Raw genomic sequence first — 23,343 nt, forward strand, 5'->3', positions numbered from 1 at the left:
TGTATATATATATATATAAATTATTAAAAATTAATTAATAAATAAGTAAAGGCAAAAAGCTCAACAACGCTGTTATAAATTATGATTAATCTCTCTAGTTCACTTGATTGCAAAATTAAAATTAATAATAACACTAATAATGATAAACAAATAAACTAAAAGCAACATGCAGATGAACTCTGCTTCCAATAGAAACTATAGGAAGTTAAGAAACTTCTGTCGGAAAGAAACAAAGTGAAGAAGCTAAAGATAAGAATCAAAACGCAGAAACATTTAAAAAGTCAGAGCCACGTTCTCCGACTCAATCATCCCAAAACGCCGCTGTTTCATCCACCACAAACACAACATGCAACACCAGAACAACAACATGGACAACATGCAAGCAATTATTACTGATTAAGAAAAAGAGACAGAGAGTTGCTGAAACTTACAAGGAGATCGGGGATGTAATCGGACAAGTGAGGGACGTCTTCGAGAACGTAGCCAGCTTCGCCGGTGATGATCTTGGGCTGGGAGTTGGCGGAAATTCTCATACTGCCCTTGGAGTTGTGCCTGGGAGATGAAGTAAAGGTGGGGCTGAAGCGGCGGGTGTGATCGGGCGTCGCAGCGTAAGAGTTGGTGGTGATGTTGGAAATGGAAGAAGCAGAGTTGGCCATTTCGACACTGGTTTACTAGACAATGGGGACCGACCGCGCGGGCGTGTATTTGTAGCCAATGCTTCCATCACTCGGCTCCCAAATTGAATTTTCTATTTTCTATTATTCCATTTTAGTTCCTCTAGAACTAGCAACGAGTAGTCGTAGATGTTGTTGTTGGTTTTTTTTTTTTTTTTTTTTTCTGGTGTGATTTGTGGTCTGATATGTTTCGGGAATTTTGTTAGTCTCGGGGGTTCTAGAAAGAGAAAAGGATGAACTAGACCACATGTACAGAAAAGAGAAATTTCACGGTCTATTTATACTTATACGTAGAAATGTATGATCGATTGATATAATGATATAACAAAATAAAATGTATCACTTGTCATAACAAAAATATATATATATATATATTATGTTTTGTTTTTCCTAAAAATTGTCACGTGTGTTTTCAAACTGGATTTTGTTATAACGGAAGCTACATAATCGAAGATCCATACAATCACTTAAATTAAGACTTCAAATAAGTTATGTTAAAACATAAATTACTTCAATACATATGTTTTCTGTTTTGTTTCTTGACATAGATTTTAAGTAACTTTACTATTTATTTATACCTTTAATTAATTATGAAAATAGAAGGTTAGACTCTACTCAAAATCAAAAATTTTGACGTATCTGAACTTTGATTATTCAAAACACTATTTCGAAACCTGAAAAGAAATACTGTGCGGAGGAATGCTAATTATAGTAAATGAACTAATGTTGAGAAATTCATTTCTACTAATCTAATATCATGAAAATAAGACAAAAAGATATTAGAGGTTTGAATGGGGGTTCTCTACAAAGCGGTGGATGAAGTGAAAGTCGGTCACCATTGTTGGAGGAGAAAACCCGATCCAAGTATATATATTCTATAGTGGAGGAGTTGACACTTGTCCCCTACCACAGTAAACACATGACGAGCATCGTTTTTTTTCTTCCCTTTCTTCATGAATCATGAGGAGCACATGATCATCTTTCCTTCTCAATTTCTTAAAAGTACTTGATTTAATTTACATAATTAGATAATATAATGACATGATTGATTATTAAATAACTTGTTTTGGCCAATAATTAAGCAGTTTATCCAACCTCCAATGCATTTCTATATATTTAGAGAAGCATGGCAGTGATTGGTGACATATAATATGCGCATGGACTAGGCTAAGAAACCAAATTGGTTTGCTTCTTTTCTCTATAGTAAGGTAAAGGCATCAATTATTTCTAAGCGTGACGTTGGTAGAGTCCCGCATGACCACGCCAAGGCTTTATAATTTAGACTTTGATCGTGAGAGAGGTCAATGTGTGCTTTTCAATGCAGTGGCCGTGATCAAAGTGGTGGAATTGACTACAGGGGTAAGCACACGTCTAGACCAAAAAGATAGTTAACCTATTGGTTCTGGAATTGTCTTCAGTAAGACCTCGCAAAATAGGACACAAACAAGAATTTTCGTTCTTTTTGTTTTTTGACGATAAAATACAAGCAATATACAAGTGCCTCTAGAAGCTTGTTCCTCTTGTGAATTGTGATCTTCGGGTGAGCATGCGTCCAATTCTTTTCTCCAACAAATTTGTGTCCAAGGATCAGCTACAAAATTGTCTACTTGTAGATGTTCTTGAAAGTGATTTCTTCAACAGGAAAGAAACTTAGAGGCAAGACTTGTATGTAAAATTAACCTAGCAGCTCTGCTGTATTTAGAACTAGCATTATATACAACCTATTTATAAACAAACTCATGAACTATATAAGCATGTATTATACAATAATTACATAGATATAAAGTTTGTTATCGAATAAGTTTATGTGTGATGGCATTTGTTAAAAATTCAAATTCAAAATATAGGTTGTTAAGACAAAAATTGGATTAAGACAAGAAGTTATCTTGACAATTTCTTCACTGAAAAAACTGTCATGAAACTGTTAAAAGCAGTTGAAATATAACTGCTGCCATTCTGATCCCTTCTAGAGCACAGACACACTCCTATATATATTGTCCCATCAAACAATAGAGTATTAAGTGTGAATCTAGAAAAAGAACATAAATGAATATTAACTGAAATCTACCAAGTTCGTATTTCAAACACATTTACATTTAATCTAGAATCTGTCATAGGATATTAGTATATTGAATGTTTATGAAAAGTAGAAACTTACGTTGTACAGTAAGGAACTAAAGATTTTAGGGCCCAACACGATTCGATCAACATGGTCTATATACCTAATATCTAGTTCAAGACATCCTAAGGTTTGCATCACAGTTTAACTCATTATATTTCGTCATATATTTTGTGAGGCTTACTTTGTAGTTGATCGTCTTACTGATTTCACTCAGTCTCACCCTGCTCTATTCGATCTGGTTTAACTGTTTCCCCATTATTGTCTCACCAACATTCCATTTGGATCAGGCGAGCCTGAGAGGGTGTGTCCCTCGTGGTTTTGGTTTTGTTTTGTATTGTTTGGAAAAGAAAAGAAAAAGAAAATGTTCAGATATTGGGCTGTTGGCGATATCCTTGTTTGTGGGCCACTAAAAGCCGATACTCTCACGAGGGAAGCCCAATATTCGCGTGGGCAAGTCCAAGTGTCCCTATACTCTGATCGCAACTCTCTCTCCTATTTCCGCAGCTCTCTCAAAGCTTCAACCAACAAACCACAGAGACTGACTTTCTAGGGCTTCCAAATCTTCCGTCGCCATGTACAGAACTGCAGCTTCGCGAGTCAGGTCCCTTAAGGTCAGAGCTCTTCAAATCCCTCACCTCCTCTTCTGTATCTGATTAGAGATTGAATCATTTTAGTGATTGAATTTGTCGCCGCAAGATCTGATTTTGACCTTTTATCGATTTTCCATTTGATTAATCTTGTTCTATCTAACGTGAATCTATTAGTTACTGCTAATTTGTATCAAATATCAATAGCTCGATTTTGTTTCTAGTTTCAGGTATAGGATTTTTCTTTTGTTTTTCAACTGGATTTGGTTTATTCGAGGAATAAGATAGCTAATTTATGTTCGTTTGCATATATGAATGTTTGTTAGGAGATGAAAAATGTGATAAAACCAAATCTAGGTTTGATTTAACCGCGTAGTATGTGAGTCTTAATTTTTTGCTGGAGGCATTATATTTGCCAGATATAAGTGTTTGATTTATTTGGCATTAGATTGAACTATGCGTCTCATTGTTCGAGTTAGTAATTATGAATTTTATGTTGGAGCAAGTTTGTTCTTTATAATGTGCATTGTAGGATTGATGACGTGCTATTTGTTGTCTGAGTAGGGCCGTGTGGGCACCACCAGGTATGCATCAGTAACGGCAGCTGCTACAAAGCCAGCCGTAGGGGGCATCTTTAGCTGGCTGACTGGGGAGAAGTCCAGTGCTCTTCCTCGTCTGGAAACCCCTTTAGCAGGTGTGAACCTCCCTCCTCCACTACCTGATTACGTGGAACCAAGCAAGACTAAGATTACAAAGCTCTCCAATGGTGTCAGAATAGCTTCGGAAACGTCACCGGTATGTAAGAGTGTTCTGTTGTAGTTATACAGATTTGTTTAGGTACTCCTGTTATTAGGTTGGATCCTGTTGATTGATTTTTTTTTTTATATATTTATTTCCTCGTTGGTTTTTAATTGTTATATCTGTTGTTTGTGAATCAGAGTCCTGCAGCCTCCATCGGAGTCTATGTTAATTGTGGTTCCATTTATGAGACACCAGTGACGAGTGGGGCTTCACACTTGTTAGAAAGGCTGGCCTTTAAGAGTACAACCAACCGGAGTCAGTTGCGTGTTGTTAGGGAGGTGGAAGCAATTGGTGGTCACATTGGAGCCAGTTGCTCTAGGGAACAAATGGGATACACTTTCGATGCTCTTAAAACCTATGTTCCTCAGATGGTAGAATTGCTTGTTGACGCTGTGAGAAATCCTGCCTTCTTGGAGTGGGAGGTCAATGAGGAGGTAAGAGAATTATGAGGAGCAAATATTCATGATTGTAGGATCGTAGGATTGTTTGGACAAGTATTATATTTCATTTTGATTCAAGGTTGTTTTTAGTTTGCCTATTGTTTACTAAATGGACAAATTTGGGTTGATGAGAGGTCTGAGTTGTTTATGTTTTCATTTCATTTCTAAAAATAAGAACAGCAATAATTAGGCTTTAAATTGCTAATTATGTTCTATATTAGATGGTGATGAGTTTGGTCAATCTTTATCATGGTTTTTGAAGTTCAGTTTGCTCCATATCTCTTTTTCCATGTTCACAAATGCACTGAAACACATTTGTAGGGTAGGTCTCTGCACTTGCCAATTTGTTGTCAGTTTTCTGTAATTGTTCATCCGTGCTATATCTTTCTAATGAGTATAATTTATGTTTATTCAGCTGACTAAGATAAGGGCAGATATTGTTGAACTTTCTAAGAATCCTCAAGGCTTACTCTTGGAGAAGATTCATTCCGCTGGGTTTACTGGAGCATTGAGAAATCCTCTTATGGCTTCTGAAGAAGCACTGCAGAGATTGAATGGTGACATCCTTGAAGAATTTGTTGCTGTAAGATTATTTAAATACATGAATGGCCTCGTTCTTGGTTAAATTTTATAAGTAATGTTTGTGTTTTGCCTTCTTTTGAGTGAGCTGTGTGACTGATATGAATGTGTTGGAATTTCAGGAGAATTATACTGCTCCGCGGATAGTTCTTGCTGCATCTGGGGTTGATCATGAGGAGCTTTTATCTATTGCAGAACCACTTCTTTCTGACCTACCAAGTGTGCCCCTCGTTGGTGAGCCAACATCTCAATATGTTGGAGGGGAGTATCGCACTCAAGGTGATACCAAGGTATGCGTTGCTGTTCATTTAAGAGTTGGCTCTTCATTTCTATATATGCTCCTCATATTTTGATTATCCAGAGAAAAATTTCTCATGCATTGTTCAATTCTGTTGACTCATCTGCTTTACTCGTGCAACAGGATGAGGCACATATTGCTCTTGCTTTTGAAGTTCCTGGTGGTTGGCGTCAAGAGAAGGAAGCTATCATTTTGACTGTTCTCCAGGTGCCACATTTATTCTATGAACATTAAACAGATTCCATGCATTTCATAACGCCTTTCTGGAATCTTGTGCCATTGCAATCATTTATCCCTGTACAGAAGGCTGTAAAACCATGTTTTGTTTAATTTTTAATATAAGAACTCTGTCAATGTACATGAGTGGTGATAAGTTTTCCGTACTTTGTAGTTGCTTATGGGAGGAGGTGGCTCTTTCTCTGCTGGTGGTCCTGGAAAGGGGATGCACTCAAGGCTATGTGAGTCTATCTTAATTCTCTAATTTATTATCAAGTAGCAGTACCGCGTGGTTTCTTGAGATATAGTTTTATTTTTATTCTGTGCACAATGTTATTTACCCTCAAACTGCCCAGTTGTTCTTGATTCTTCAAGAACATACATGCATACATGTATAATTGTACAAGTATTTTAATGCCATAAAATTTCATAAACTTTTGTTTAGAACCCAAAGGGATAGCATGTAGGCCCACCGATGCAATCCAAGAATTTGAAGTTCTGAATCATCCTTTTTTTAGGTTCCCATTGTAGGATTATCTTACCAAAAAGACTAACCAATCGGACAACCATCTACTCATCTAACTAGAATCACATCAATAGAAGAACAGTCTGTCCTTCTAACACTGAAAGGGTCATAATGATAATTGAGTCATCAATCAGTTATAAAATTTGGTGATTTGTTGATGGATTATTTTTAATTTTGGATCTAGAACTTAAGATGGTCTGGTTGATTAGCCGTTGTGTGGTTGCCCAGCATTGCAATCCGCTTTTGGTTTTGATCAAAAGGGATCTCTGTTATAAGGATCATTTATAAAAAACAATATACAAATGTATGATCACATGCATGATTATTCTGGCTTATTTGAATCAAGTTTTTCCTACACTTATCCTTTACTGATTAATATCTTTATCTGGCTACAGATCTCCGTGTCTTGAATCATCATCAGGAGATTCAAAGTTTTACCGCCTTCAACAGCCTCTTTAATGAGTCTGGATTGTTTGGAATTTATGCTAGCACTGTAAGACTCTCCCTTCGGTTCTCAAAATTTTGTGGCTTGCATTCTGTTGGCTGTACTGCCAGGGCTGTGTTTGTGCATGTGGGAGTGATATGATATAGGTCGTCTATATTGTGATCTATTCAGCATTAGGGGTTTTGAAAGGCTGACGCTATTGGTTGAGCCACTGTTATAAAGAAGGAAAGAGTGTTGAATGATGTTTCTAACTTATATTTGGCTTAGAATCATGGAATTGATGGAAGTGGTCTAGAGGAGAAATTCAAATTTGCTGTATGCGATAGTACGCATACAATTTCTAGGTGGTTAGGTAAAGATGTTTAATTATAGTAACTATCATTGGAAAATGATTTTGACATCTTGCTATTTTCGAATGTAGGGCTCAGCGTTTGCGTCAGAGGCAGTTGAAATAGCAGCTAAAGAATTACTTTCGATTGCCACACCTGGACAAGGTTCAATTTGCATATTTCTATTTTTTTTTTTTTTTTTTGGGGGTTATTCTTGCCTGTGGGACATCTCTGATAAAGTATGTTTGTTTCCTTTGTTTTTGTTTCTGCTTGCAGTTACGGATGTAGAGCTTAAACGTGCTAAAGAGGCCACAAAGGCTGCAGTTTTGATGAATCTAGAGTCTAGAGTATGCTTCTCTCTCATACCATTCCACACCATCACCATGCACCCATTTAGAAGATTATTTCTGTTATGCTTGTTATATCTAACTTCATTAGTCCAGTTGATTATAGATCTTTGTATAATTATCAAATTTTTTTTTTTTTCAAGTGTTCCATTGGTTTTACCCTTTTATTTTGTTGCAGGTGATTGCATCAGAAGATATAGGCAGGCAAGTTTTGACATATGGGGAAAGGTAAGCAATTTCTTTGTGGAGTTGTTCTTTCCTCATACAATGCCCTTGCTAGGCTCTAAGTAACACTTTTAATGTATAGTAGAATCTTTTAATATCTCAAGTACAGCAGTTTTCATGGTGCTGAGATTACATGTTATACAATGGCAGGAAACCTGTGGAGCATTTCTTAAAGACAGTAGAAGGAGTAACATTGAAAGATATTACTACAGCCGCCCAACAGATTATATCTTCACCTCTAACAATGGCATCATATGGGAATGGTAAGTTTCAGATAGGCTTGACTGATCTTGATATCTTCCCTTTCTTTTTTTTTTTCTTTTTTTCTGTTTTTTTTTTTGGAACGCTGGTTTTGATACTCAGTTAGACATATTGATTGAATACTGATATAATTGTGCCTTGCCTTTTCCTATTTGCATGGCAGTTGTAAATGTCCCAAGCTACGACTCAGTTAACAGAATCTTCCATGCAAAATGAGCGGGTCTTCATATCCAGCTTGCTACCTCCTGTAATTTTTTGAATGAGATGGGTTATTTATAACTTCCAAACTTTGTTGGCCTTTTTCGGCTTCGTTGAAATAAAATTTTGATGGGGAAGTTGATTTCATCCACATTGCCTGTATCAATATTCATTCTGGCGATTTCATTTTCTTTTCTCCCTCTGGGAGAGATTCTTGTTTTTCTGATGTTAAAATTTGTCGGAACCTTTCAGGGGTTGTAACTTGTGAGTTTGTGCTCATGAAGCATGAGTATGAAAATTAAATCCATGAGGGGCGAGGTTAACCCTAGAATACCACCTAGCAAGAATCAAAGCAAGTGTTATTGTTATTTTTTTTCCATCTTTCGCAAGAACCTAATGTATGGTTCAAATGCCACAACTTATAAAGAGTTCATTCTGATCCAGCCAGCATGAAATTTGGGAATAGCCTCATGCAGTACTTAACAACTTCGAACTCGTCCAGCTGTGCGCGATGCTACTCTATTGATATAGTACCAATAATGTATCCTTGCCATTCATGCCTTGTGGGAACTTGCTCTAGAATGCTAACTGAAGTGGTATGCGTTAAGAATAGTGGCATAACTATAGTCATGCAAAACCTCCTTTTTGTTCTTCTAACATTTTCTTACCTCGTTCATCTTATTTTAGATGCACATTATGCACAACATGAACCACTCTTGTTATTTTCTTGCCTCGTTCAACACCAACGCTAATTGAATATCGACCTTCTTGTTTTTCCTTAGCTTTCAATCGCAACCGTAAACACAAAATCTAAAGGTCAGTATTAAGACATCTCAGCAAAAATCATTAAAAACCCACTAGTCACCAAATTTGAGGCAAACACCGTTAATTAACTAGACCATTGACCAAACCAAATGCCACCATCTCTAATTTCTTCCTTTTTGCCCGATGATGATCATTTCTTCCTTCCCTCTCTTCCTGCCTTTCCCGTCTGTACATATTATTGATTTCAGGTTTGAAGGTATGCCAGTTTTCTTTCCAGATCATCTATCTCTCTCTCTCTCTAAACGTTTGTAGCCTATGGACGGATGGACCTTTTATTTTATAGAATATGAGTATCATTTTTCTTGATTCTCTATCCCATGATTCCAATCATCCATCTTTCCTTAAAAACGGACACAGGAAATAGAGAAAACATGGGTATTTGTTTATCTTTGGGTATTTATCAGTTTGAATGAGTGTTTTTATTTTAATTTTTTTTCTTTTTCTTTGGCTGCTTAGTTACTGATAGATCTAGCAATTGATGTTAAAAATGTTTCTGATCGCAAATTTATAAAACTATCAATCTCGTCTTGCAGTATAGATGAAAACAAAATCAGAACAAATAACTATCCATTCATGATTCATCCAATATAGTTGCAGAGAAACAAACAGGGAAAAGGGGTGGGGGGAAATGATGACGAAGAAACAAAAATCAGGAATATGTGAAAGCTGCTTTCAATAAACCCAGAAACACCCAAACGGCAAAACCCAACTCTCAAATTTGGAATGGAGAAAGACAAGTGGTATTTCTTCGCTCAAGTTGCAGAGAAATGCAGACTTTCAAGTTTCGAGTGGTATTTGAAATGTGTGGAATGTGACTCGGATGAATCCGGTCTGTTGATATGGAAGGTGATAGCGCCATAGCGGTCTCGTCGCTAACGGACGAGAAAGAGATATATTTTTCCAGTGTTCTATGTTATTTAACGGTCTTTGCCTTGGAGCAGGAGTTTGGTGGACATTTAATGATTTTTGCTGAGGTGTCAAAGGACTGGTCGTTAGATTTTGCGTTTACGGTTGCGATTGAAAGCTGAGGACAAACAAGGATGAACTCTAGCCAAGGAGAGGATCCTTGTTATACCCGTTTGAACTTGCGATTTTAATCTGGGTCCCTTTTAATCTTCTTTTTTCTCCTATCTCTCGTATTCACTTCACAAGTTCCGTTCACATAGAACCATAACACTTCGACAGTCCAGAACCATATTACCGACCGCAACCACCACCATGAGACACCGCCGCCACCTGAGACTCATCCTCACCATCCCCACGCACCGCCACTACGCCACAAAATACACCGCCAAAGTAACCTCCACCTCCCCAACCGGCCGCACCCTCTCCGTCGAGGTCACCCCTCCTCCTCCTCTCCCCACCGACATCCGCGGCTACACTCTCACCCGCCGCGACCTCGTCTGCAAAGCCACCCAAATCATCCTCCACCAATCCCGCTCCGCCACGTCAGACCCCTTCCTCGACCTCGCTGACTACCTCTCCTCCCTCTCCGTCTCCCTCACCCCCGCCGAGGCCTCCGAGATTCTCAAGTCCCTCAACGACGCCGACCTCGCCTTGAAATTCTTCCGATTCTGCCCCTCCCTCTCCCCGAAATTCCAGCACGACGCCTTCACCTGCAACCGCATCCTCCTCATCCTCTCCAAGTCCGCCGCCCCCGCGCGGTTCGACCTCGCCCGCTCGATCGTCTCCGATATGCACCGCTCCAATATACGCGGCAACATCTCCACCGTCAATCTCCTCATCGGCCTCTTCGGCAGCAGCGATGATCTCGAAACAACCATGGAGCTGGTGAAGAAATGGAGCCTTAAAATGAACTCTTACACATACAAATGTCTGGTTCAGGCCTTCTTGCGCTCTTACGATACGGCGAAAGCCTTCCAGTGCTACATGGAATTGCGGCGGCATGGCTACAAGTTGGACATTTATTGTTACAATATGCTGCTTCATGCGATGGCGAAAGACGAAAAGGTTTGCTGATAATGTGATTGATTTTCCGGGGTTTTAATAGTTTTCGGTAGGGTTTTGTTAGGGTTCTGATTATCTGATGTGCAGCAGCGATTTGGCAGGTTGAGCAGGCGTACAAGGTGTTTGAAGATATGAAGAAGAAGCATTGCGAGCCGGATGAGTTTACATACACGATCATGATCAGAATGAGTGGGAAATTGGGTAAAGGGGAAGAGTCTCTGGTGTTTTTTCAGGAGTTGTTGGACAAAGGTTGTAATTTGAATTTGATTGTTTATAATACCATCATTCAGGCTCTTGCGAGGAGCAACATGGTTGATAAGGCCATACTTGTGTTCATGAAAATGGTGGAAGCCAATTGTAGGCCGAACGAGTTTACGTACAGTGTGATTTTGAATCTTTTGATTGCACAAGGGCAGCTTAGTAGGTTAGATGAGTTGGTGGAGGTGTCAAAGAGATATGTGACTAAGTCTATATATGCGTATCTTGTTAAGACGTTGAGCAAATTGGGTCATGATGATGAAGCCCACCGGCTATTCTGCAACATGTGGAAGTTCCATGACAAGGGGGATCGAGATGCTTACATGTCGATGTTAGAGAGTTTGTGTGCTGCAGGTAAAACCGCAGAGGCCGTTGATTTGCTGAGCAACATTCATGAGAAAGGGGTATCCACTGACACTATGATGTATAACACAGTATTAGCGGCGCTTGGGAAGTCGAAGCAAGTATCACATCTTCATGAAGTGTATGAAAAGATGAAAACCGATGGCCCTGAACCAGATATATTTACCTACAACATTGTGATTTCCGGCTTTGGTAGGGCTGGGAAGGTTGATGAGGCGATGACAGTATTCGAACAGCTTGAGAACAGTGATTGTAAACCCGATATTGTGTCTTACAATTCATTGATCAATTGCCTTGGGAAGAATGGTGATGTGGATGAAGCCCACATGAGGTTTAAGGAGATGCAGGAAAAAGGGTTCAGCCCTGATGTTGTCACCTACAGCACTCTAATAGAGTGCTTTGGCAAGACGGATAGGGTTGAAATGGCATGCAGATTGTTTGATGACATGCTTGCTCGAGGCTGCTGTCCCAACATTGTGACATACAACATCCTGCTTGATTGTCTTGAAAGGTGTGGGAGGACTGCCGAGGCAGTGGATTTGTATGCAAAACTTAAGCAGCAGGGCTTGACGCCCGATTGGATTACATATGCAGTGCTTGAACGACTGCAAAGTGGTTCTCATAAGAAATTCAGAGTCCGCAGGCAGAGTCCAATGACAGGTTGGGTTGTTAGCCCTATAAGGTGATGAAAGTGTGTTTGATGTACAGCCAGAAAGGTTATGGTTTTGTACCCAATTTTGCATTCGTTGCTTCTTTTGAGCCCTTTTACATTTGCAGCCTAATAACATGTGGCTGCTGATTGGGTTCTTACGCAACTTGCCCATACTGTTGTAACAATACATTCAATTGATGGTCTCTGGTTTAATGAAAGACCAAGAGTCATTGCTACAAAAAAAGCGAGATAAATTGTGCTTCAATGCAGCTTCTTTTTCAATCTGTCATTGCTTATTTGCCTATGTATTAAGCTGGGATGCAATGCTCAGCTCTTGCACCAAGTAATGACCAACAGGAAATGTAGCATACACAATGAAAGGAGGTATTAGTATCTTGGATGAGAGTTCCTCAAATGGACTAGTAAACTAGTTTAAGGAATCGTGTACAGGAGCTTGTAGTGTACAACAAATAAAAAACCAACCGACATTTGCTTCAAGATAACTCAGAATGACCAGTGTTAATTTTCACAATTCTTCTAAGACTGCTGGTCTATTACAAGCTACACTATCAATGCCATGGGAGGACATATGACTGAATTTGAACAAGTTATTTCGGTCGATCACAATTGAAGTTCCAAACAAAACTGGTTGTGCACACAATAAAGCTCACAACAACTGATCAACGCTTGACCCATTGGAAGCTCTTCCTTGCTTTTGCTTTTCCTGGTTTTTTCCTTTCCACAACACGTGAGTCCCTAGTCAAGAAACCAGCTGCAAAGACAATTGAACTGGGTTAACCAACGGATTTGACAATTATATGGAAGAGCAAATCAAGATAACAATAGACAGTGGAAGGGGAGATATCATACAAGCTTTGAGTGTAGGACGCAAGTCTGGTTCCCAGTTTTGCAAGGCCCTGCTAACTCCTAATTGTATTGCTCCAACTTGACCTGGATGAAACATGTTTACAGAACAGCAATCAATAAGTGCCTGAGTAGTTTTTTTTGGTGAACAGGAACAATTCGCAACAAGTTGCTATATCTTTGCATCCAACTTCTATACTAAAAAGATGCAACACAAACACTAAAACAACTAAAAAAATCTTTATACGAGAATCAATTTGTTTGTAACTATGCCACCATATATTGGTTGTTTATTTGCCTCCAAGGTTTCATGCAAAATGCTGCAGCTATTTAAAAAACATTATATTATACTATAACTTGAATCGGTCAATATGATGAGTGAGCAACATAAGTTGAGCAGAGGAAGAATTTCCTGCTATGGTCTCTCTGACATCAACATTCATAGTAACTATGCAAATTGATCATGGTATTTTCCTAGGACTTGGCTTCTCTGCTTGGAGAAGATTTGCTAAGATCTGCTTGGATTTTAATACCAAGCTGCCACGTCATCTACAACCAATCTAAGGGCCAGCAGGCAGCAGCAAGAAGTTCCCAAAAAGAAACTTGAGGCCACCCATATCAGATCAGTCTCCTCTTTATTCTTCCTCTGTGTATGGAGCTTCAGCAAGATCAAAGCCATCCTTACGCCATACCAAATGATTTCAACATGTATATGAAAACAAGTACCAATAAAGAAATAAGCAGCTTCTTCTCCTCCATATATAGCCTCTTTGCTCCTCCATTTCTTCAGTGAGTTCAGTCCTTGTTTTATCTATAGTACAGTTGGTCCTTCACTCTTGAACAATTATCTAGGACAGAAATCAACCAACAGAACTCCAATTCTATTCAAGTCATCAACTGAATCGTAGCTTCAATCTTGAACAATTATCTAGGACATTGCAATCATAAGATTTACAGTGGGAATTGCTGATACCAATCCACACTTAGAAGACGACTCCAGTTAAGCTACTCTTCCAACAAAGAAGAAGAAGCACCACCGCAACAGCAGCAGTCATCCGCCGTGACTCACCCACCGTGACCCAAGCCCATCTGGACCCTTACCCATCTGAACCACTCCCAATCTCCTCCAACGACGAGGAGTACATTGACATCTCCGACAACCTTGCGCCGCCGTCTCCGAGTTTTCGGCAAGCGATAACCCACAGCCGCCCCGACCAAGTTCCGGCGGTTGTCCGATTTGCAAGCTTCTCCATAAACATGGCTTAAGGCTGAAACGGGTCTGGTTGGATGGTTGTGTTTTGAGGCTATAGCAATCCGGTGTGGCTAGCGTAAAATTGGTAATGTGGAGTTTTTCATCAGGAGCCCTTAGATTGATTTTAGATGATGTGGCAGCTTGGCATTGAAATCCAAGCAGATCTAAGCAAAACTTCTCCAAGCAGAGAAGCCAAGTCCATTTTCCTATCCTTGTATATATAGATTTGCAGGCATTATATTTTGGACTACTACAAATACACCTAGATTCTAGTGGACTTTTCAAAGCAAATATGTCCAGAGAAAGGACTCACAACCCTCAAGTAGTCATTGATTCACCCAAAAATAAAAATGATACAACACACACACAATAATTTGGTTATATTGGAGGGTGATCAAACCCTGACCTAGTCTAAACCTAACTCATTTCCCACCCTCCCTTCACCACTTAGGCTAAACCCAATGACTTATAAAGAACATTTATATTAAAAAAAATTGTCTGAAAAAAGAGAGGATTAATTTCAGTTTAACCTCCTGAGGTTTTGGGTTAACATCATTTCAGTCCCCATACTCATAATTTTGAAAATTTACCCCTTAAAGTTTCCAATTTTCATAAATCGAGCCCAATTGCTAAAATTTCAACCAATTTAAATGTTAAATGCTAGCATGAAATATTAGAAAAAAGGTCATAAAATGTGATTTATGCTGTTATATGACTATTTTAGCCCTTAAAGTGAGTTACGAAGTCAAAATTAACGTCAAAATTAGATGAAATTTTAGCAAGTGGGGATGATTTATGAAAATTAAAAACTTTAGGGGGTAAATTTTCAAAAATTGAGAGTATGAGGACTGAAATGATGTTAACCTCAAACCTCAGGGGGGTAAACTGAATTTAATCCAAAAAAAAAACTACCAGCCAATATTTAACTAGCTTAAATATTGAGAATATTATTATTAGTTAATACAAGAGGCTGCAAGACTCTAATAAGCATATATCCCAGAAATCTACTCAGTTAGCATGAGAGGGCAATTATGCTACTTCTTAACCAGATGGTCATCAGAATTAATTGTTTGAACCCTGACCTAGTCTAAACCTAATTCATTTCCCACCCTCCCTTCACCACTTAGGCTAAACCCAATGACTTATAAAGAACATTTATATTAAAAAAATTGTCTTAAAAAAAAACTACCAGCCAATATTTAACTAGCTTAAATATTGAGAATATTATTATTAGTTAATACAAGAGGCTGCAAGACTCTAATAAGCATATATCCCAGACATCTACTCAGTTAGCATGAGAGGGCAATTATGCTACATCTTAACCAGATGGTCATCAGAATTAATTGTTTGAACCCCGTTTTGCAACAAGATACATCCAATTTATCAGCGTATAAATATACTGAGAGGCAAGTCAACAATAAAATAGGGAAACACTAGATGAAATATATCTCAAACAAGGCAGCATAACATATGAATGATAACAAGATGTGTAGGTCTTAGACTTACCGGAGAGTCCACCGCCCTGAACGGTGCAATTGATGTCCCAAAGGCCCAAAGTTTTTGTCTCAGAGAATGGTAGAAGGATAGCAGCACGATGATCAAGCATTGGAAAATAGACATCAAACTGTTTATCATTGATGACGAAGTTACCCTGACCAGGCAGAATCCAGACACGGGCTACACTGCATTTCCTTCTTCCTGTTCCATAAGCTCTTTCCTTGTCGTCCACTTGTCTCACTCTTGCTTTGGCAACTTCCTCCTGTTTCTGGCGCTCTATATCAGCTCTAGATGATTTACTTGTATTTTTCTGATAACGAATGTCTTCAATTTCCTCTAGTGGAGGCAATCCCTTTATCCCTTGAAAATCCTTCAATGCAATCAAACTGTCAAGCATCTCATCTGTGATCCCAGATGCAGCAATAAGGTCACCAAATGCACGATTTGGACCTGCAATTATCATATTGGATAAGTATCAACATTAGAGATGTGAATTACTCAGGTTATTCCACAGAAGTCAGCATTGTCACGAACCAAATCTAGTGTTATGCCCCAAGAAAGTAGAAACCTAGTGCTATGCCTCAAGTACTTGGAAAATATCTGTTAATCCTAAACCATCTCCCATTGCTAGAAAATTTAAAGTTCTTGAAACCAAAACACAACTGAAAGAAAATATGCAATAGGAACTGCTTTCTTAAGTTACAAACTTCTACACTAGCACTAATCAAGTCTCCTCAACAAGATTTGAACAACCAAAACACACAATTTGCTCAATGCCCACATCAATCCAATAGTACAGCAGTGAACTACTTTCTTAACTATTCCTTCTATAAATCTATACACTCCTCCATTCTCTACCAAACTCAATAGTTCAAAACTTCAAAAACTCGAACACAAAAAAGGAGTCACCTTTAAGAACAGCAGTGAGCTCCTTCTCCTTCTGCTCAAGCCTCTTAGCCTCCTCTATCCTCTTCTCCCCATCCTCCTCCTCCTCTATCTCCACACCACTATTCCCTCGAAACCCATCGCCGACTTTGAACAAGTCATCAATCTTCTCCTCCCCTCCTCCCAAGCTCCACGGCCGAAACCCCTCCGCCGTCTCCCACTCATCGCCGCCCTTCCGCGAACCGGCCTCGGCTGTCCCGGAGACCTCACCGGAGCCGTCGCCGAACAAAGGATCGAAATTCTCGTCGGTTTCCTTGGAGAGCTTCCAGAGGTCCGGCGGGGAGTGGTCGTCGCCGCCGGTGGAGAAGAATCTGGGGAGGAAGGTGGGGAAAGAAGTAGGGTTTTGGGGCCGGGAGGGGATTCGGGGGTGGGGACATGGATGGAATTTTGAGGAGATTCGGGTTAGGAGAGAGAAACGTGAGGGTTTGGGGAGGAGGCGAGAGAGCATGGTGGTCGTGAAGAAGAAGAAGAGGAAGAGGAAGAAGAAGAGGAAATGGTTTTGGTTTGGTTTTCAGGGTTTAAGAGTGAAGATGAGAGCACTGAAACTCACAGACCCAGCAAAGCGGCGATGTGCCGGAGAGAGCTGTGGTGAGTGTTGGGCTAGCCCACAGATAAGTCCATTAGCCCATCCAAGAGTAACTTATAGAATAATGGTCAAACCAGCTACAGTCTACATAGCTTACAAAGAAATCCTGAAATTTGAAGACTTAAAAAGCGATATAAAACTACTTAAACAATTCTAGCATGCTCATAATTAAGCAGACCTCTATTCTTATGATCAATCTCATCTTCTACGGCCACACCTAAATCCCTGTTGAATAGTTCTTCAGCGGGTAATGACGATTATGATGCTAGCTTGCTTGATCGCTATATATTACCAACCACGATATTGAGTGCAACGTTTGAATTGTACATCTTTTAAGCATATACTGCATGGAAACCAAATAGTCGGTTGTATTGTTGATTAATGCGACATATGGAACATGTTAATGTTTTCTTTTACGGTTTTACCGAAGGATCGTAGACCCATCAAATATGACAAAAGAGAGAATTGAGACAGAATTTCTTTGGTAAAACTACTACTATATATAACATGTGTAGAATTAAAAATGTGAATGAATTTGTCTATCTAACAAAGGACACCAATTTTAAGCACAAAAGCCGTCGGGTTTCCAACTACTCTTAACTTATATTGTCAGATTATATCATCACACATGTTATACGTGTTCATTATATTAATCTCGTTTCCAAAAGATTGAACCATTAATTGGTTCATAACGAGTAAGGGGCACCCAGGTAAAGCTAGGGTCATATCAAGTTGAAAAACCCTATATAACATGCACAAACTGGCCGGCATTTCAGATCAACAAATAATGCGTCCTCTCTTACCAAGAGCATAACAACACAGTTATATCATGATCATGAAAATATTGACAGCTCTTGTTTTCTTCATCCTAGCCACACTTGTAGCAGCAACCAAATCTTCAGACGGTGCTAAATCGATATCCCACCAGATACATCTCCTCCGACCACAAACCGGTTCCGGTGGGAGACACATCCCCGGCGTTTCGTGTCTCAGCTGGCGACTGGGAGTGGAAACCCGCAATATCATTGACTGGACGACTGTTCCAGCTGCTTGTGAAGGCTATGTAGGGCACTACATGCTTGGCCACCAGTACCGAAAAGACTCGAAAGCTGTTACTTATGAGGCTTATCTCTACGCTAAGAGCCTGAATCTAACAGAGGATGACAAGAACTTGTGGATCTTTGATATAGATGAGACTAGCCTCTCCAATCTGCCTTACTATGTACACCATGGATTCGGGTATATATATAGTCCCATTTTCTTAACCAGCTTGAGTTCCATATATATATATATATATATATATATATGATATATGGTCTTGCATTGTTGTCCTTCCTTGTGAGAATGCATGTTCCAAAACCAAATGCAAGCTAAGTAATGCTTATTTCTAAGAGCACATCTTAATACGTAAAGATCTGGAATGTTCCTTTTTTGCTGCAATAGATGTATGTATGCATGTCTTCTTAGGTCAGCTATAGCCCTAGTTTATATAAATCGTTTGATGTTTCAGGGTAGAAGTATATAATTCAACTACATTCGACGCATGGGTCTTGGAAGGCACAGCCCCAGCCTTGCCTGAAAGTCTTAAACTGTACAAGAAGTTATCGACTCTTGGAGTTAAGGTTGCATTCATAACTGGAAGAGGAGAGTCTCAAAGAAGTGTCACAGAAACCAATCTCAAGAAGGTTGGATATCACACTTGGGAAAAGCTCGTGCTGAAGTAAGCATCCTAAATATTTAGCTTTAGTACGTTGCTTATGGTACAAATGGTGCTTTAGATTCTTAATAATTAGCATTCTTCCTTGCTTGCAGAGATTCATCTTACTCTGGCAAAACTGCAGTTGTATATAAATCAACTGAGAGAAAGAAGCTTGAAGAGAAGGGATATAGGATAATTGGGAACATTGGTGATCAATGGAGCGATCTCTTGGGAACAAATGTTGGCAACCGGACCTTCAAGATGCCTGATCCAATGTATTACATTAGTTGAACAATAATAGGTATTCTTCTTTCACCAGGTTGAATGTTTTATCAAGGCTTTATTGAGTGTGAGGGCAAATAAAAAAGGTCGGCAATGTAAGTCTGTCCTTCGTTATAATTATTTGTCAATTAATCAGGGAGTGATTTCAATCAATTGTACTTGAAGTTGTTTATCTTTTGTGTGAGAAAGAGGGTTTCCTCTAAGTGTTGTTCTTGAAGTTGTATCTCTTGTGTACCCATTATTTATAGAGGAAGTTCCGTGAACGTAGACATATTTTATTTTTTAGGGGTGTTTCGAACACACCAAATGTTCATACAATCGAGTGACAAGGCTAAAGATGCCTTTGGGGGAACATTCTCCACCCAAAGACCACACCTATCAGATCTATAGCCCATATTAGCAATAGCAAGGGCATTAACAACAAAGTTAGCTTCTCTGAACACATGTGAGAAGCGAATGGACTCAAAGGAGCTACTCAAACCGTCAAACATTTGATATCATATGCCAGAGTTTGAGGAGTCTCCAAACGGCAAGGGGCACCATTAACTACATCGATGATAATTAGTTTGGAATCCCTTTCAACTTCAATCTTCGTGAGGCCTCTCTCCTTTGCACAGATAAGACTTTTCCGGAGCGCCAAGGCCTTAGCAACATGAACATTAGTGACACCTGAGTTGAAAGCACCCGATGCAATTGGTTGTCTAGAAGAAGTTCTTAAAATGAAACCTCTTGCATGTTGCTTTTTACCGAGCCATCAAAATTAATTTTAACCCAATATATCCGCTGAGGTTGAACGTAGGCATATTGCCGAATCAAATTATATCTGGTGTTTTGTTTCCTTTACTATTTTATCTCTAGATATTTATCCTTTTGTGGTCGGAGTTTTACTTCCATTCCATTATTTTCCCAACAGATACATAGTCAATCAGCCACACAGATCAACAAAGTTATTATTTTGGATAAGTTTTTCTCGGCAAAAATCATACACGTATAATCATAGAAATCCACATCATCAACATGCACCAAGCTTTTCATGCATGCACACTTTGCCTAATGTAATAACACAAATCTCTTCTTATATTATAGTGTTGGACTTTCCTTTTTATCAATCTCCTCAGTACTTTCTCTCGAGGAAATCCTCATCAGCTGGGCTATTTCAATCTTCGGGCATGTTTGATCAGCGTACGTAGCCATTGATGGCTTGTCGGTTTTTCCTACGAGTATTCTCTTTGTATGTGATAGCATATGTAGTTCTACATTGGATTCGATTCTTCGCCCCCTTCGATAGTTCGATAATCTACCATCATGCAGAAAGAGAGTTCAATCCAAAATTATTTGACCTAAGCAGTTAAGTATATAATTTACCCCGGCCCTCAAAATATTTTTATCAACGTTCTATATAATGCTTGTATGCTACTTAATTAAACAAATGAGAAATAGGCATTAACTCATTACCAATCTTGTAGATGGTTTATATTTTCATGGTAGAGAAAATCTTTTGTGCAATAGCCGCACCAGCTGGCTTGTGCAAACAGCCACATAAAAGCTAACACATGACACTTTTTCTCCACGTCAGTATCTTCCTAACCTTTCATTTCCTCTGCTGCGACTCAAATTGTCGTCGTTCCTCCGTCAACAATATGCCGTCCACTTCGTCAAATTAACGAGGGTCACCTTCCACTCCGTCGTTGCCGTCAACAATATGTAGTTCTTGGGTGCCTCAAGGGTTTAGGGTTACCAAACACGACTGGAGGGATTTGTGATCGGAGAATGTGACATAGTGGATCCCTATGTGCAAGCATTCATGAGTGAGCTTGAGGTGGTAGTGTTGGTTGACGCGATGGAGGAGGGTTTCAAGGGTGTAGAGATTGTTCTGCTTGGTACGATAGGCAGTTCTTGGCGAAGTGCCGGAAGGTGCAACTGGAAATGAACCGGAGCTTTTCGTTGTGTTTCAACAACATTGACATGGATGAAAAAGTACCATGTGTCAGCTTCTGTGTGGTTGATCACACAAGCCAGCTGGTGCACGGAAGATTTTCTTTTCATGGTAATAAATTCATGGTAATAAAAACCGATTGATCGAATAAATTAAGTGTAATACTAGTGGCGGAGCCAAAGATTAGATATGAGATAGGGGGCCATTATATGTAGTTAACACAAGCTGAACTCAATTTGACGAAATTTTTTTTGGTCAGACAATTTAACCAAGTTTTTTTTGGTCTGGAATTTAACCAAGTTAGAAGGATAAATAGTACACATATAACCAAACATTAAGGGAGTGGCATGGCCACTGCTCCGCCCCTGTTAATACCGATATATGTTGTGTACTATTTTGACACTCAAAATGCGCACTTCGGGACACCAGATCGGCTATAGCCTCATGATGATTCTCTGATATTAATCTCTGTAACTCGAGGTGTGCAGAGCCTTTTCTTAGCCTCTAATTATGCTTTTATTTGCTAAACATCCTGGCCGAGTTACTGGTGCCCTCATATTGATTTGGCTTTGTTGATCTATGAGATTGAGAGCATATTAGCAGCGCCAGTTAAACCAACAACCATTGGAGATTTAAAACTTCAGCTTCTTGATGAAAAGACTAAAAAAAAGGTAGATTACAGACGCGATTCAGTCGAAAATCATTGATTGCTCACCCATATCAAAAAAGTTACAAAGATCAAACTTGTTTGTCGTCATCGATCCTTTATATTCATTGGCGAACAAAATGAGTGTGCAACGCCTCATATAGTTATAAATCCTTTAAATTGGAAAGTTACTGTATCTTATTGGAAACAAATGGAAAGCACCTATGGGTAAAGTCTGAATTACAGTAACATATTAGAAAAGAGTGGCCGACCATATATAAAATCAAGCTGGTTCAGATTATATCTATATATTGCCCATCTCTCACTCAATCACACGTTCGCAAATCCGATCCTTCATTTCCAAGTAACCCATTTATTTATACTTTTATCTCTTTAATTATTTTATATCTTTATTGTTTCAATTCAAGTATATATTTCAAAGCTTTCTTTATTGTTAAAAAACTAGTAATACTAAAGATATTGAGGGTGTTCATTGGCCTCATTATTCAAGCGAATGTAATTGATGTGATTTCAAAGGATCAAATCACATTTGGCTTATTAATTTAGATGGGGGATATGCAATGCACATTCTAGCAACAAAGTTTGAAGTAGCACAAAAGCGCCGGCGCAAATAAATCAACATTTAGCTATATATAGACTATAGTCATCACTACCACTACCACTCCCACTCGTGCTGATTGCAATCTGCAACAACTTCTTACACGACTCCATGTTCATACTAATAACTTTTTTTATTTTTATAAAATACTAACTAACTACAATAAATACGCTGTTTCTCCTAATAAAATCGAATATCAGTTAGCTATGTGTGGAATGGCGATCACGTGGCATTTGCTCATCATGTGGGTATTTTCACACCTCAGTTAGGGGTGGCTGTCAAATTTGCTCTTCCTTCCGGTCAAGAAAACCGTCAGCTTTAATTATTAATATTACTACAACATTCCTATAGAATACAAAATGTGAATGTACTCTACATAGTAAACGACACCAATTATCAGAAGAAATCTATTGGGCGAGGTCCCAACTCTCAACTCGTATGAACAAATCAAGTTAGCATTTTTTAGGGAGTTTTCCCTCTGGTTAGGTTTCCATATGATTTTATGTATTGGGATTCGTAAGGCATCAGGTCCCTCAGGTTGCAATTCTCTGATTTAGCACTCCTTACTTACTCACAGCTACTAACGACGATGACGACGACAATGTTACCAAGTATGAGCGGTGTGTGTGGTAGATTTATTCGTGTTATTGTATTTATGGTTTTAGTTGTATGGCTTTTGGTCCATAGTTTGGCAAACTGTTGGTTTCCTCTCATTCTCTCTATTTTGATTGAGTTGGAGACACATGCTCTTTGTTATTAGCTTTTCGGCCTTGCATTTGGAGGGTTTGTAATCCAGGCATAAATTATTCATTTCTTGACCAAAAAAAAAAAAAGCAAATCAAGTCATCATATAACTCTTAATGTGCCCAAAAATAGTCGGGTTTCCTTTCCAAAAACAAAAAA

At 39.0% G+C, this 23,343-nt stretch overlaps 5 protein-coding genes across 5 annotated transcripts in view; 3 read left to right on the forward strand and 2 right to left on the reverse strand.

Annotated features, from left to right (window-relative positions):
• The window catches only part of LOC101299783 (6-phosphofructokinase 3-like), a 5,243-nt gene extending 4,591 nt beyond the window's left edge, over positions 1–652 (reverse strand). The window contains exon 1 of the mRNA XM_004302796.1: positions 432–652. Within this exon, the coding sequence (XP_004302844.1) occupies positions 432–533 (102 nt within the window). The 5' untranslated portion in view covers positions 534–652. The remainder of the gene's footprint in view (positions 1–431) is intronic.
• A 2,624-nt stretch (positions 653–3,276) lies between these two features.
• LOC101300073 (mitochondrial-processing peptidase subunit alpha-like) lies at positions 3,277–8,387 on the forward strand. Its single transcript, XM_004302797.1, has 13 exons — positions 3,277–3,407; positions 3,948–4,178; positions 4,322–4,618; positions 5,040–5,207; positions 5,326–5,493; positions 5,625–5,708; positions 5,893–5,959; positions 6,639–6,736; positions 7,110–7,182; positions 7,294–7,364; positions 7,543–7,592; positions 7,740–7,852; positions 8,014–8,387. Exons 1-13 carry the CDS (start codon positions 3,369–3,371, stop codon positions 8,064–8,066), a joined length of 1,512 nt encoding a protein of 503 aa, XP_004302845.1. The 5' UTR covers positions 3,277–3,368; the 3' UTR covers positions 8,067–8,387.
• A 1,704-nt stretch (positions 8,388–10,091) lies between these two features.
• On the forward strand, positions 10,092–12,368 carry LOC101306451 (pentatricopeptide repeat-containing protein At1g51965, mitochondrial-like). Its single transcript, XM_004305206.1, has 2 exons — positions 10,092–10,844; positions 10,943–12,368. Exons 1-2 carry the CDS (start codon positions 10,092–10,094, stop codon positions 12,146–12,148), a joined length of 1,959 nt encoding a protein of 652 aa, XP_004305254.1. The 3' UTR covers positions 12,149–12,368.
• A 79-nt stretch (positions 12,369–12,447) lies between these two features.
• On the reverse strand, positions 12,448–17,120 carry LOC101306743. Its single transcript, XM_004305207.1, has 4 exons — positions 16,637–17,120; positions 15,737–16,177; positions 12,985–13,065; positions 12,448–12,886 (listed from the first exon to the last, which is right to left on the reverse strand). The coding sequence occupies exons 1-4, from the start codon at positions 17,118–17,120 to the stop codon at positions 12,795–12,797; spliced, it is 1,098 nt and encodes a 365-aa protein (XP_004305255.1). The 3' UTR covers positions 12,448–12,794.
• A 954-nt stretch (positions 17,121–18,074) lies between these two features.
• On the forward strand, positions 18,075–19,352 carry LOC101300364 (stem 28 kDa glycoprotein-like). Its single transcript, XM_004302798.1, has 3 exons — positions 18,075–18,497; positions 18,769–18,978; positions 19,071–19,352. Exons 1-3 carry the CDS (start codon positions 18,088–18,090, stop codon positions 19,246–19,248), a joined length of 798 nt encoding a protein of 265 aa, XP_004302846.1. The 5' UTR covers positions 18,075–18,087; the 3' UTR covers positions 19,249–19,352.
• The last annotated feature ends 3,991 nt before the right edge of the window (positions 19,353–23,343 follow it).

This window comes from Fragaria vesca, linkage group LG6, assembly GCF_000184155.1.
Source record: "Fragaria vesca subsp. vesca linkage group LG6, FraVesHawaii_1.0, whole genome shotgun sequence".
Classification (NCBI taxonomy): Eukaryota; Viridiplantae; Streptophyta; class Magnoliopsida; order Rosales; family Rosaceae; genus Fragaria; species Fragaria vesca.

What these genes read in the sequence shown, in the direction of transcription:
- LOC101300073 (XM_004302797.1), top strand. Translation starts at nt 3,369, where the DNA reads ATGTACAGAACTGCAGCTTCGCGAGTCAGGTCCCTTAAG. An exon ending in TCATTTTGACTGTTCTCCAG is followed by an intron (nt 5,709 to 5,892) that starts GTGCCACATTTA and finishes CGTACTTTGTAG; the next exon opens with TTGCTTATGGGAGGAGGTGG. An exon ending in GTTTTGACATATGGGGAAAG is followed by an intron (nt 7,593 to 7,739) that starts GTAAGCAATTTC and finishes ATACAATGGCAG; the next exon opens with GAAACCTGTGGAGCATTTCT.
- LOC101300364 (XM_004302798.1), top strand. Translation starts at nt 18,088, where the DNA reads ATGATCATGAAAATATTGACAGCTCTTGTTTTCTTCATCCTAGCCACA. An exon ending in TATGTACACCATGGATTCGG is followed by an intron (nt 18,498 to 18,768) that starts GTATATATATAG and finishes TTGATGTTTCAG; the next exon opens with GGTAGAAGTATATAATTCAA. An exon ending in TGGGAAAAGCTCGTGCTGAA is followed by an intron (nt 18,979 to 19,070) that starts GTAAGCATCCTA and finishes CCTTGCTTGCAG; the next exon opens with AGATTCATCTTACTCTGGCA.
- LOC101306743 (XM_004305207.1), bottom strand. Translation starts at nt 17,120, where the DNA reads ATGCTCTCTCGCCTCCTCCCCAAACCCTCACGTTTCTCTCTCCTAACC. An exon ending in GCTCACTGCTGTTCTTAAAG is followed by an intron (nt 16,178 to 16,636) that starts GTGACTCCTTTT and finishes TGATAATTGCAG; the next exon opens with GTCCAAATCGTGCATTTGGT. An exon ending in TCAGGGCGGTGGACTCTCCG is followed by an intron (nt 13,066 to 15,736) that starts GTAAGTCTAAGA and finishes TGTTTCATCCAG; the next exon opens with GTCAAGTTGGAGCAATACAA.
- LOC101306451 (XM_004305206.1), top strand. Translation starts at nt 10,092, where the DNA reads ATGAGACACCGCCGCCACCTGAGACTCATCCTCACCATCCCCACGCAC. An exon ending in CGATGGCGAAAGACGAAAAG is followed by an intron (nt 10,845 to 10,942) that starts GTTTGCTGATAA and finishes GCGATTTGGCAG; the next exon opens with GTTGAGCAGGCGTACAAGGT.